At 34.5% G+C, this 14,407-nt stretch overlaps 1 protein-coding gene across 10 annotated transcripts in view; it reads left to right on the top strand.

Moving 5' to 3' along the window:
• Positions 1-14,407, top strand: part of ANKRD28 (ankyrin repeat domain 28) — a 213,738-nt gene that overhangs the window by 118,634 nt on the left and 80,697 nt on the right. For all 10 annotated transcript variants that reach the window (XM_073223458.1, XM_073223460.1, XM_073223457.1 and 7 more), the window contains one exon: positions 6,825-6,903. In XM_073223458.1, the coding sequence (XP_073079559.1) occupies positions 6,825-6,903 (79 nt within the window). The remainder of the gene's footprint in view (positions 1-6,824; positions 6,904-14,407) is intronic.

Below are 14,407 nucleotides of genomic sequence, written 5' to 3'. Positions count from 1 at the left end.
TTTCACTGTCAGGAGAAAAGTATTGGTGAAGGAAAACAAGAAAAGCAGCTGAAAACAGGGAAAAACACAGACAATAGAAAGTCCCAAATGCTTCAAGTGTTTGTTTCCACTTGTTTTTGTGGCCCAACCACATCCCTTCCTTATGTTACCTACATTTTAATTGTTTGGTGCTCAGTACTGTGAGGTGCTCTAGTGTCCTAATAAATCCATTTTGCCTAAACTGTTTCAATTTAGATTTCTGTCACTTATACCCAGTAATGCTATCAACATACATACATGTTCGATAAATAGTAGCTATAAAGGACAGTAAGAGAAATATAGACTCTCTTTAATCCACTTAGTTGAAACACTTTTTACTTACAGTTACAAAATGTTGGTGATTTTTCGTACTGAAGTCTGAAACTTTAAGATTCCACAGAGGTTTTCAAAGTATTCCTTGACTGGAAATAATTATAGCATATATCTTAGAAGTGGTTTTTAATTCATTTACATACAGTTGTCTGTGCCCCGGGATTTAGGTAATTGTCAGAGGCAGTTCTAGAATGTGCTTTGTCCTAGGACCCCAAAATCAATGTAGAAGTGTGTACAACCTTGAGAATATTGATTTGTGGCAGGTTTTCTTCATTAACATTTTAATTTGTTTAAACCTCTCTAGTGCCTATGAGACAGGTAACTTTTAATCAGGTGCTATGTTGGTATAAAATTGGACAGTTTGCTTTCTCTAGATACCTAATGCCTAATTATGAAGCCATAATATAAACTAAAAATTGAGCAATAACAAGAATCTTGTCTGTGTAGTGCAGATGATAATGTAATAAGAGCATAGGATAGAAAGATCTCAGTCTGTTGACGTTTTCTTGAAGACTTTCTGAAGGAGATAGAACTTGAGCTGGGCTATGAAGAGTAGTAGGGAGATAGGCAGGGGAAAGATTCTGGGCAAAGGGAACAAAGGTGAAAGATGAAAATGTGCCATTATTCATTCTGTTAGTAGAGATTAACTGTTGTGGTTCCAGCTATAGGTTAGTGGCTTTTGAATGTCATGTTAAGGAGGTAGAGATGCTTGGCAGTCGTAGTGATAGCCACTAATGGTGATTGAGCTGGGTAGCCAGTGATTTAATGATTGTGAAATTACCTTCCAAGTTGGATCTCTAAAGTGTTTTGAGGATGAGATGATAAGGTTGAAGGGTAGTAGTGAATTTAAAAATAAACTAAAAACACAATAAAATATTTTTTCAAATACCTGTAAGTGTGCAGAGCATTGCTTCCATACCATAGTTCCTTAAAACCTTTCTATAACTTGATTTCCTTATCTGTAAAATAAGGAAATACATTCACTTCCTTAAACCCTGTGCGGTGAAGTGCTTAAAGTAGTCCTAGCATGCAGTAAGCATTAGGTAAGTATTAGTTGTAATTGCTACTGTTACTGTTCTTCCTAAAGAGTTACAACTTATATACATGAACACTCTTAGTACCTGGACAAGGGCAGAATTATAGAAATGAGTCATTGCCATGAAGGCTGTGTTTGAATTCATCTAAGTGAATTCTCAAGAGTCTGTATTTCTTCTTGTACAAAGGTTCTGTCTCACTTTCACTTTATCATTTCCAACTTTTCATTTCCCTATTATCCTACCCTATACATTTTCCCTTATTCCAACCTGATCTGCTTTAAGTTAAAGCTTCTACAGAAAACATTGAGAATGTACATGTGCAGTTTTAGTTCCCAGGTTTGACTTCAGGCACTTTCCCTTGGATCTTAACCATGTCCTGACAGTGGATTCCTTTCTTCTCACAGCCTCACTCTCTAGGTTATTTAGCCTTCCTTGCCTGTACTGTGCTTTGTAGACTGCTTCTGGAGTTCTCCATAACACAATATATAAACTACAGTGTAATTCAGGATGTTTCTGAACACTTCCATTAAAACTTTATTTTGAAGGAATAGTAGGTACACTAGAAATATCAGAAATAGTACAGAGAAGTTCCATCTTTCCATTATGCAGAGTCCTCCAGTGGTGACACCTTACAGAACATTATCAAAACCAGGAAGTTGATACTGACACAATCTTAACTAGACTTCAGACCTTTCTTGGATTTCACTAGTTTCTGTATTCACTCATTTGAGGGAGGAAAGGATGTAGTAGTGGTATTATCTTTGTGTATGATTATCTGGCATTTGTCATACATTTAGATTTATATAACCATGTTCAAGATACAGAACTGTTGAAGCACCTCAAAGGAACCCCTTATATTCCAGTCATTTGCACAGCTCTTCTGTAATGCCTCAGCCCAGCATCTGCTTGTGGCCCAACCTCCAAATGGTTAGCAGTCACTGCTCTCCTTTAATCCTTCTAAGGTGTGTCATCTTGTCTTTTCAGGGTAGTCACTTATAAGAGCGAAAGCTGTTTTTCCTGTTTATTTGGAGAGGATAGACAATTTTTTGTAGTCTTAATCATATGTACAAAATCTCTTTCACAGCACTTACATATGAATTGTAAGAAAATGTATTTAAAAGTATATGATCAAAACCTATGTGATCAAATGAGTTAAAATTTTTTGAGTCTGTTGTATTTAATAATTCTAGTTGGGATTATTTGGGGATTACTACGTTGAGATATAATGGTTTCTTTAAAAAACTGACTAAGAAACATTTTTCTTTTTTTAATGAGCACTTGGTACTTGTGAAATGCCTAATGTGGGAAATTGTTCTTAGGATTTTTATTAAAATGCTTTTCAGTTTATTGAAATGGGTTTTTTTCTTTGTTACTTTTTGAAATATGTACATTGTAATAACTACAAGCAGTACCAAAGGTTACAGATAGTGAAAAATAACTTTCTCACATTCAGACTGTAGTTTGCCACCTTTCTTCACCCAGAGCAGTCACTGCATTAGTTTCTTGAGTATCCTCCAAAGATATTTAATGCATAATCAAACCCAAGTGTGTGTAGAACCGAGGTCTGCTTGTTATTTTAAAGAAGAAATGTAATGTGATACTGTGATTTATAATAAATACATATTTGATCTTTGTAGTGTTCCTGGCATAGAGCTCCTAAAACTCTTGCCTTGGCACTTCCTGTAAGAAGAGCCATAAAGATGTCTTTTTTTAATGTTAATGAATGACTTCCGGAAAGCCCCTGAGAAGGAGGCTTGTGCCAGTGGGGCCGACTGTACGGTTAGAGGGTTGGAACTTTCCCCTTGACCTTTGGGGAGGAATGAGTTCCAGTGCCAGTGGCCAGTTATTTAATCTATCATGCCTACTTTATGAAGACTCCTTAAAAACCCCAAAGGAGGGGGCTCAGAGAGCTTCCAGGTTGGTGAACCAGAAACAATTAACACATGTCACTGTACCGAGCCCCACATTCCACAAGGGTGGAAGCTCCTTTGTTAGAGATTTTGCCCTGTGTTTCTTTTCATCTGGCTGTTGATTCGTGTCCTCTAATATCCTTGTAATAAACTGGTCATTTAATGAGTAAACTGGTTTCCTGTGTTTTGTGAGCTGCTCTAACAAATTAATCAAAGTCAAGCAGGAGGTCAAGGGAACCTCTGATTTTATAGCCAGGGGCTCAGAAGTACAAGTACACAGCCTGAGCTTGCTATTGGTGTCTGAAGGGAGGGGCAGTCTTGTTGGGACTGAGCTCTCAACCTGTGGGATATGATGCTGTCTCCTGGTGGAGAGTGTCAGAATTGAGTTGAATTTGAGGACACCCAGCTGGTTTGGGAGCATTGCTTGGATATATGGGGAGTACCGCACACATTTGGAATTGGATGCAGTACTTTTATATAGTATTTCACTATGTGAACGTAAAGCTAGAAAACCTCTCATCTGATAAAAGGTCATAACTGGTAGTTGATTAACTTAATCCAAGTCTGATAAAGGGAATCATAAAAGTGATCTTTATACATTTAACTGTAACAATGTGTTTACCAACCTTTTTTTTTTCCTTCTTAAATTGGACCAAGGCTTTTTCATTGACAATGTGGATAGAGTCCACTGACAAGTTCAGTGTTGTCTTTCTTGCATAGACCATACTCCCAGTGCATTTTTTTAACTCTCATTTTGTGGTTCATTAAGTGATATGAGAATTTTGACACTTAAGAATCAAACTTAGGGCAAAACCTCTACAATGTATTTATTGTTTTCCTTAGTATTTCAGTTGTCTTAACTACAAGACAACTCAACAGTCCCTAATTCAAGAGTACTTTTTCTTGGTAGCTTACCTTTTTTTGAATCTTTATATAGTTTTCAACCTAGTGATCATAGAAACAGTTGCTCTTTTCATTCCTATTTCATCAGTTTAAATAATACTTAAATAAGTCATGTGTTATGATTGCAGGTACAATTGGCACAAACAGTTGTGGTACAAACACACCTTACTCTTGATAAACGTACACCCAGTGGTGGGAACAAAAGTGCACTGACATATTAGCCTAGTCAAAATACTTAGTGTACCAGACCACTGTAGCTTTACTCAGGAAACAGAGTATCAATTAATCATGTGAGTCAGTTAAATGAAGGTTGGTTAGGAGCTTCTTGTGTTTCATGTTAGATAACCATTCCCCTGTTCGTGGGCATTTAAACTGTTTACAGCATTGTGCTTCTGGTGATGTAAATATACTTACTTATTTTGTTTGCACACAAGTAGGAGTATCTTTATCTAAAAAAAAAATACTTGAAATGGATTTAGTGTGGAAAAGGGTATAGTCACTTTTTAATTTTAATAAATTTTGCTGAGGGAAATCTTAAGTAGTAAAATAAAATGATAGGTAAAATTTTTCATTTAAAATTAACCAATTTGTTCCCTTTTTTTCCTTCAATTTGATTTGTAGAGAGGAAAAACTGTGTTCATGGGTCATAAAACACATTAATAGTATTCAAGGCATTGAGTCAGAATCCCAGGCATCTCTCACACGTAAATTACTCACTTTATGTATGTGCAGTGTGTGTGGTTTATGCTGTGTAATAGATAGGTTTCTCAATTTGAGTGGGTCTGATCATATTTAAGCACTCTAGGAGAGTTTGCTGTGCTAATGATTAACACCGAAAAGCTTTAAGCTGAGGATCTTTTGATTAAAATGACTAAATTAGGCCTCAGCTTTGAATAAAGCCTGATTCTTGAGTGGTTCTGTGTTAGCTTTTCAACAACTGTTTGTTTAGTATTCAGTTTGCTGGAGTATATATTGGAGTAAAAAATATTGTCTTATGGAAATTAACTGTGGTTAGAGATGACTGTTAGCTTACTGCTCATTAATAGCCACTATGCCCACCTGCCTTTACTAGAGTACCTGTTACTACTATAAAGACAAAAACGATGTCACAAATGTATTAAAATTATATGATATGTTTGATCAGCCGGTGATAATTATGTTACATACAATCTTTATAAGATCTTTTATAGCTAGTGTAGTTTTTTGAATTGCCTATAAATATTTTTAACCCCTCTTTTGACTAGCAGTTTTTGTCCTAATTTATTCTCAGTTGTCCATCCTTTCTTTGGGTAATCAGAGTATTGCAAAATTAGAAAGTTATTATAACATGAAATAAGAGGTTTCAAGCTTTATTCCTTGAAAGCTATAATATAATATAGTAAGAGACCCAAAATACAATAACTATTTAAATAAATTTATTTATTTTTATAGTATAGACATTAATAGTCCAGGTTGATGGGACGACTCTGCTCTATAAGATCATTCAGGAGCTTGTTGTTTGACAGTCTTTCAGGATATTGGCCTTCCTCTGCATGGTCAAAGCTGGCCCAGTTTCACATCTGCCTTAAGCCTATGGGAAGTGGAAAAGTATTAGTCTGGCTCTAAGGTGGTTGTCTTTTAAGCTCAAGATGATCTGAAAGTTGTGCCTTTACTTGTGTACCACTGATTCACACTAAGTAACAAAACTTGAAGGCAGGCTAGTTCTGTATTCTCCTACTGGTGGGAAAATAACCAGCTAAAATTTCATTTGTGGATAAAGGGGAAAGTGGATCATGGAAGGCAACTAACAATCTGTCACAAAACCCTGTGTCAAAAAAAAAAAGATGCAAATTTCAAAATAAGTATTTCTAAATGAATAGCTTTGTTAGATGGAGCCAAGTCAGCAGCACTCAGTTGTAACTTTAGATAAGGTCTAAATATGGATTTAAAACCCCTGATGTGACTTTACCCTAAGACCTTGCTTCTCAGACTAGAGAACATTGGTATTTGAGTGGAGGAGGTACATGAAGTCATGCATTAGATGTAGCTTCTCTTCATGGAAGAAAATTTGGAAGACTATATATTTATTTTTATATTTATAAGATAGAATTATATTTTAGAGCCAAAAACAAAATTGACAGGAATTTTAAGACTGTTTTAAGGGATAATTTCAACTCCCAGAGGTATTTTCTCTTTGCCACAATGGGTACTCCTGTGGAAACATTTGCATAGCAAACTTTTTGGTTTGTTATGGTTTGTTTTATTTAATTATGTCAACAATAATAAACTGTAAAATTGTAGAAATATATTAGGGTAGAAAGTAGTATGAAGTAAAGGAAATTTGCCTGTGTAAATCAGCAGCATAGGCAACTTTATTCAAAGGAAGTCTAAAAAGCTATTTCTTTGTCACTTTTAATTTTTATTTTGTTCTTTGTTATACTTTGTACCATTCTTTTAAGGCCAAAATATTTTTTTAACCTTTTCGTTTCCTAGCAGGGAAATACTCTGGTCAATGGGACTTGCAAACTAGACTAGAGCTGTAGAAGTAGTAGGTTGGCAATTAATAGTGGTTTTTCTAAGTTGAAAGTATATTAAAACAAACGTTATATTAAAATTCATGTTCTGCCTTTCCTTCTTATCACAGGACAATGAAAAGAGAACTCCACTGCATGCTGCTGCCTATCTTGGAGATGCAGAAATCATTGAACTGCTTATTTTATCTGGTATGGTAAGCTCTGTACAACGTGAGCACATCATGCATATTTTTGTCATAATTAATATTTATCAAAATTAATTGACTATTCCTTCATATTTGTTTCATAAGCTAAAATTTATTCATTCCACAAATACTGATGTTACGTCTTGTGCCAGGTACTTTTCCATTGCTTACAGAGAACAAAACAAGATAACTGCCCTTGTGGAGTGTATCCTCTAAAAAGGAAAAATAGGCAATAAATACAGGTAAATTTTGTAATATGTTAGATGGTGATTAGTGCTATTGAAAAATGAAAAAATGAATCAGAAAATAGGGTGGGATGGTCATTAATAAGATAGGGCAGTTTATAGGGTATTCATAGTAGGCCTCACTGATTGCAGAGTCATTAGGAAACAATTACAGTTCTTCCAGGAGGAGGTTATGTGGCTCAGACCAAGTGCAGCAGTGGAGGTGGCAAGAAATGGGATGATGGTTAATATATTTTGAAAGTGATGCCAGAAAGAGTTCTGCCTTCTAATTTCTTCTAAACTGTTTAAGACTTTACACTTTAAAATAATGGTAGAACTGTTTCTTATAGAACAGCTCCTCTTATGATCAGATTGTCTGCAGTCCTAAAACAGGCAGTCAAACAGAGCTTAGAAATATTTTTGTTGTAACCAGATTATTGTAAATTATATTTATTGTGAAAGGACATACATGTTTGAATTGTGCCTGTATTGCCAGATTGCACAGATTTGTGCAATTGGAGAATGTGATAATGGATAATGCAACTGGAGAAATAGTATCTTTCCTTTGGTATTTGGGAGAAGAAGCTCTGCAAGAGATTTTGAATAAGAATTTCATTAAATTGTAGCCTAAATAGAATTTTGCCTTTATAAATTCATAAAATTTTTTAAATCTGGTTTTTATAAACCAAATTACATGATCATATAGAATTAAATATGGTTAAATATGGATCCAGCTAATGTTCTTACATTAGTTTTTTCATGAATCGTCCCATCACAAATGTACTTCTTGAAAAAGTTTCTTCTTCTGTGGCTGTTAGCTCACCAGTTTTCAGCTGAAATGTACTAAAGAACTGAGGAGGTTCAAAAGAAGAGTTATATTTCCTCTTAACTGATGCTGCTACTTAAATAATATAAATTGATAGGATAGAGGTTTGCTTATGGAATTTGCTTTTACAAACATTGTCCAAAAAACAAGTTTCTTTTTTTATGCTGAGAAATAGTTATTCTAGGAACAGTACAATTCCAGTTCCTTTAATGTCTAGGATTCTGAACTCTGCTGGGTTTTTTGGGGGTTTTTTTGTTTGTTTTTGTTTCAACATTTTTTACTTTAACACAGAATTCTGTTCATTTGCTTACATAAAGATTACATAACTCAACTTGGAGGTTTTTTTCCAATTTTTAATTTTTATACCTAGGAGAAACTTTTCAAATGCTTAAAGTTTGACTTAATCTCTCCTTTTAAAGTAATTATTTGTGTCAAGAATTTTCAGTTATTTATAGAAGGTTGACTTCCTGGTCTTCATAAATATATTCAGGTGAGCCATAGGACAGATGTCAGCTCTGAATTAAGCACTTGAGAGAATGCTTAATTTCATTTGAATAATGCAAAAAATATGTATAAAAACCATTGTACATATATAAAAAGTTATTTCAATTTGTCTTTTAAAAATAATTTAACATTATATATTTTATTTTATCAGCTTCATGTGGCAATTGCCCATGTAGGTATTTTTAAAAGGAAAAGTAATTCTAAAGTAATTTATTAACAGTTCTCAGATTTAAAATTTAAGTTTTTACATTGGCCTCAAATTACACATTACCTCCCTGCTCCAAATTTCTTCTGCCTTCAGTTTTCACTACTCTCCCTTTTGTACACTCTGCTCTAATGCCACTGGCCTCCTTACATCGCTGGGTCATTGAACTGCTCTCTCCTTAGCCCCAAACTCTCTTTCCTCAGATAGCCACATTACTTGCTCCCTTACCTTTTTCATGTCCCTGATCGCTGCCACCACCACCATCATCCTTTCCCACTCCTCTGTGTTATCTTTCTTCCTAGTACTTACTGTTACCTGAAATCCTTTTTTTATTTACTTGTTTCCTGATATTTTCTCCCTACTACAGTGTAAACTCCAAGAAAGCAAGGATTTAGTCTGTCTTACTCCCTAACATATTTATTCCCAATGCCTAGAATCGTGTTGAACATATAATAAGCATTTAGTGAATATTTCTTGGATGAATGTATGATCATAGCAATATAAGTACAAAGTCTGTCTCCTTTTTGTAAACTTGTTCACACATTTTGGTCTCTGTTTCCCAGATCTTTAGTGGATGTAAGAATGGGAAAGGTGGGAATGGCATAGGAGTGTGGAGTCAAAGGGGATCAGGTAAATAGAAAAGGAAAGAAGGCAAATGACTTGTTTCCTATGGATGCAACTCAAGAGCTTCCTTAGTTTTTGTTTCTCTTAGGACTATCAACTGGTCTCTAAGAAAAATAAAATAAAAACTTGCTTGTATTTGGAGTAAAATGAACTGAAATGAAATCCAGGGCTAAAGTTCTACTAAATTAGAACCTCGTTTTCTACTTACAAGTGAAAAAAATTAACCAGCCTCTCTGTTGCTGTAAGAGTCACTGTGAATAGTGTAAAAAAGTACAAGCTCTGTGGTCAGAAATATTTGGGTGTAAATCCTGGCCCCACTTGTTACTACCTCTGTGATCTTTGGGAAATATTTACTCTCTCAGCCTTGACATCCTATTCTGAAAAGTGGGAATCATAAATTTATTGGCTTGAAGAAACAAATGAAATGATGTAGTTAAGATGCCTAGAAAAGCACCTGGTATATAATAGATATTCAGAATTTGGGTTATTATTAAAGAGCCCTTCTCTCTTCAACTTCATTTGTTCCTGCCAAATAAATGAATTCCTGATATCAGGAATTAACTAACTTAACAGGATTTTTAAGATATACCATCTTAAAAACCATCCCCTCCCCTTTTTGAAACCCTCTCACATTCTGATAGGATAAACTGGAGTGACTTTATGAGAAAATAAAAATGGAAAAAAGTTTATTTCCACAATCTAGAAAGATTAAAGTTGAAATAAAACAGATTCTGTATACTCCTTATAGATGGAGAAAATATATTCTTATTCAACAAATTCTAGACTCAAAAAATCACCTTTAAAGCTGTACACAAGTGTTACAATGAACAGGCCCCCAGTAGCTGAGCAGATAATGAGGGCTTGTAATAATTTGTGGATAACAGAGCTCTAACAAGTAAGAAAATGAGTAATCAAGAATGTGTTTCTAACTTTTAAAGTTGATGCTGTTTATGTGATTGAGAAGGACTGAAACTTGAATCAGAAGGGATTTCAGTTTGGTGAACTATGGCATTTACTATAATTTTATGTATAGGAAATAGCTTATGCTGATGTTTATAAAAGAGCAATTTAAAAAATTCCTCTTCAAAATTGGGGATCAACAGAGGTAAGGCTTAGAACCTCACACCCCCCTGTTTTGAGAGAAATCTTCTGCATCCGTGGATGTTTTGTTGCCCTTGTCTAGCTTGGATTAATACTTAGTCTATAGGCACAGACCTGATCATCTACATTTGCCCTCTTACAGCACTAAATTATGTTTTCTACCTTTATCTTGCATCTACCTACCACTTCAGCATTTCACTAAAAAAAAAAAAAAAAAAAGGGAGAAATGTGGGATTCACATATAAATCAAGTATAAAAATCAAATGAATAATCATATCTGACTTGATTGTTTGTAGTTCATGATGCATGATCAAAACCGAAAGTTTCTGTGATATGACTGCCCTTGCACTGTTCACCATGTAAGAACTTACTCACTATGTAAGAACTTGTTCACCATGTAAGAACTTATTCGTTACGCTTCAGAAGATTGGAGACTGTTGAGAATTAGGCTTGGGGTTGATTAATGATTGTGCATTGAGTCCCCTATACAGAATTTTATTGTTGTTAACAACCATTTGATCAATAAATGTGAGAGATGCCCTCTTAAAAAAAAAACCTCTTCATTATTCATATTACACCAATTTAAAATTCCCATTAACTCTTTGAAAGTTGATTACAATTTTATAGAGGATATAGTAATTTTAGAAGTCAACTAGTATAAGCTATCGAATTCCAAGTATTAGAAATTCACTTCCAGAATAGCAAGCCAATACAAAACTAACTATATTCAAATTTTAGTTAAGAATTTTCAACAATGGAAATATGATCCAGACAGAAAATTCATAAGGAAACACTGGACTTGAACTATACTTTAGAGCAGATGGACTCAACAGACATACACATAACATTCCATCCAACTGCAGCAGAAAGCACATTCTTCTCTAGCACATATGGAACGTCTTCAGGATAGGTCATGTTAGGCCACAAAACAATCTTTATCAATCAAGATTGAGTCATATCAAGCATCTTTTCTGACCACAATATTCTGAAAGTAGGCATCAATTATTCAAGAATAAAGTGGAAAATTCACAAATAGATGTGTACTGAACAACCAGTGGGTCAAAGAAGAAATCAAAAGAGAAAGCAAAAAATATCTTGAGACACAAAAATGGAAATACAATATACCAAAACTTAGGGGATGCAGCAAAAGCAAGTCTAAGAGGGAAGTTTATAGCAAAATGCCTATATTAAAAAAAATAAAGAGGTTAAATAAACAACCTGACTTTACCTCAAGGAACTAGAAAAAGAACAAACTAAACCCAGAGTTAGTAGAAGGGAGGATGTAACAGACCAGAACAGAAATAAATAAAAAGTCAATAGAAAGATCAATGAAACTAAGAGCTTGTTTTTTGAAAAGATAAACAAAATAGACAAACTTAGCTAAGCTTACCAGCAAAAAGAGAGTTGAAGTAATATCAGAAATGGAAGAAGAGACATTATAACTAGTATCACAGAAATACAAAAGATCAAAGAGACAACTATAAACAATTTAATGCAAACAAATTGGGCAGTCTAGAAGAAACAGACTAATTCCTAAAATCATAGAACCTACCAAGAGTGAATCATGAAGAAACAGAAAAATCGGAACATACAATTACCAGTAAGAAGATTGAATCTGTAAATCAAAAACCTCCCAACAAAGAAAAGTTCAAGACAGATGGGTTTACTGGTGAATTCTACCAAAGTTTAAAAAAAATAATAATACCAATTCTCAAACTCTTTAAAAAAATAGAAGAAGGAACACTTCCACATTTTTTTAATGAGGCCAGCATTGCCCTGATAACAAAGCCAAACAAAATGATACAAGACCAGTATTTCTGATGAACATAAGATACAGAAATCCTCAAATCCTCAACAAAATAGTAGCAGACCAAATTCAACAGTATATTAAATGAAAAGATCATACACCATGATCGAATGGAATTTATTCCAAGGGTACAGGAATGTTTCAGCATGTGAAATCACTGTATGTGTGATACAGTACATTAACAAAACGAAGGATAAAAATCATATGTAAGAAATTCAACATTCATTCATGATAAAAACTCACAACAAAGTACGTATAGAGAGAACATAGACATACCTCAGCATAATTAAGGCCATATATGACAAGCCCACAGCTAACATGATAACTCAGGTAAAAATCTGAAGGCTTTTCATTTAAAATCAGGAACAAGACTAGGATGCCCACTCTCATCACCTTTATTCAACATAGTTCTGGAAGTCCTATCCAAATAATTAGGCAAGAAAAAGTCATTCACATTCAAAAAAAAGAGGTAAAACTGTCTCTATTTGTGGATAACTTGAAATTACATGTAAAACCCTAAAGACTCCATCAAAAAACTATTAGAACTGACAAGTTCAGTAAAGTTGTTAAGAAACAGTTCCATTTACAGTTGCATCAAAAAGAGTATAAAATACCTAGAGATAAATATAACCAAGTAGGTGAAAGATCTGTACACTGAAAACCATAAGATATTGATGAAAAGTTAAAGATGACACAAGTAAGTGAAAGATATTCCATGCTCATGGGTTGGAAGAAATAATATTATTTAAATGTCCATACTACCCAGAGCAATCTGCTTATTCAGTGCAATCACTATCAAAATTCCATTGGCATATTTCTTACAAGTAGAAAAAAAAATTCTAAAATGTGTATGCAACCACAAAGGCCCTGAAGAACTGTCTTGAGAAAAAACAGCAAAGATTGAAGTACCGCACTTTCTTATTTCAAACTGTGCTACAAAGCTATAGTAATCAAAACAGTATAGTATTAGAATTAAAAACAGACATGTAGATCAGTGGAACAAAAAGAAAGCCCAGAAATAAACCCATATATTTTCAGTCAATTAATTTACTACAAAGGAGCCAAAAATATAGTGGGGAAAGGACAGTCTCTTCAGTAAATGGTGCTCAGAAAACTGAACAGTCACATGCAAAAATAAATGAACCTGGACTGCTATCTTACACCATACACAAAAATCAACTCAAAATGCATTAATGATCTGAACTTAAGACCTAAAACCATAAAATTCCTGGAGGAAAACAGGGTAAGGTCCTTGATAGCAATGATTTTTTTGGAGTTAGCACCAAAAGCAGAAATAACAAGTGGGACCCCTCAAAGACTCTTCTGCACCACAAAGGAAGCCAAGAAAATGAAATGGCAACCTACAGAATGAAAATATTTGTAAATCATACATGTGATAAGGGGTTGATATCCAAGATATATAAAGAACTCATACAACTCAATAGCAAAAGCAAACAATCTTAGTAAAAATTGGTCATACTGAGTATGACATTTTTACAAAAAGGATATACATATGGCAAACGGGTACATGAAAAGATGCTCGACTTCACTAATCATCAGGGAAATACATGAAAAGGGAAACCACAATGAGATATCACTTCACACTTGTTAGAGTGGCTGTCATGAAAAAGACAAGAGATGATAAGTATTGGTGAGGATGTGGAGAAAAGGAAACTCTTATACACTGCTCTTGGGAATATAAATTGGTACAGCCACCATGAAAAGCAGTATGGAGGTTTCCTCAAACAAATTAAAAGTGGAACTACCATATGATCCAATAATTCTACTTCTGGATGTGTATCCAAAGGAAACAAAATCACTCTAAGAGATGGCTGCCCTCTCATGTTCATGGCATTACTCACAATAGCCAAGACTTGGAAACAACCTAAGTGTCTTGTCAACAGATGGATAAAGAAATGGTATACACATCCAATGGAATATTATCCAGCCATAAGCAGAAAGGAGATTCTGCTATATGCAACAACATGGATGGACCTTAAGAGCAGTATGCTAAGTGAAGTCAGACAAAGAAAGACAAACAATGCATGATCTCACTCATATGTGGAGTCTAAAAAAAAGCTGAACTCATATAAACAGAACAGATTGGTGGTTGCTAGAGGTGCGGAGTTGGGGGTAAGGGAAATGGGTAAAAGGTTACAAACTTGAGGCTACAAGAAAAATACCTTCTGGGGATGTAAGGGACAGCATGGTGACTAT

The sequence above is a fragment of the Manis javanica genome, chromosome 15, assembly GCF_040802235.1.
Source record: "Manis javanica isolate MJ-LG chromosome 15, MJ_LKY, whole genome shotgun sequence".
Classification (NCBI taxonomy): domain Eukaryota; kingdom Metazoa; phylum Chordata; class Mammalia; order Pholidota; family Manidae; genus Manis; species Manis javanica.
This window is presented reverse-complemented; position numbering and strand designations above follow the sequence as displayed.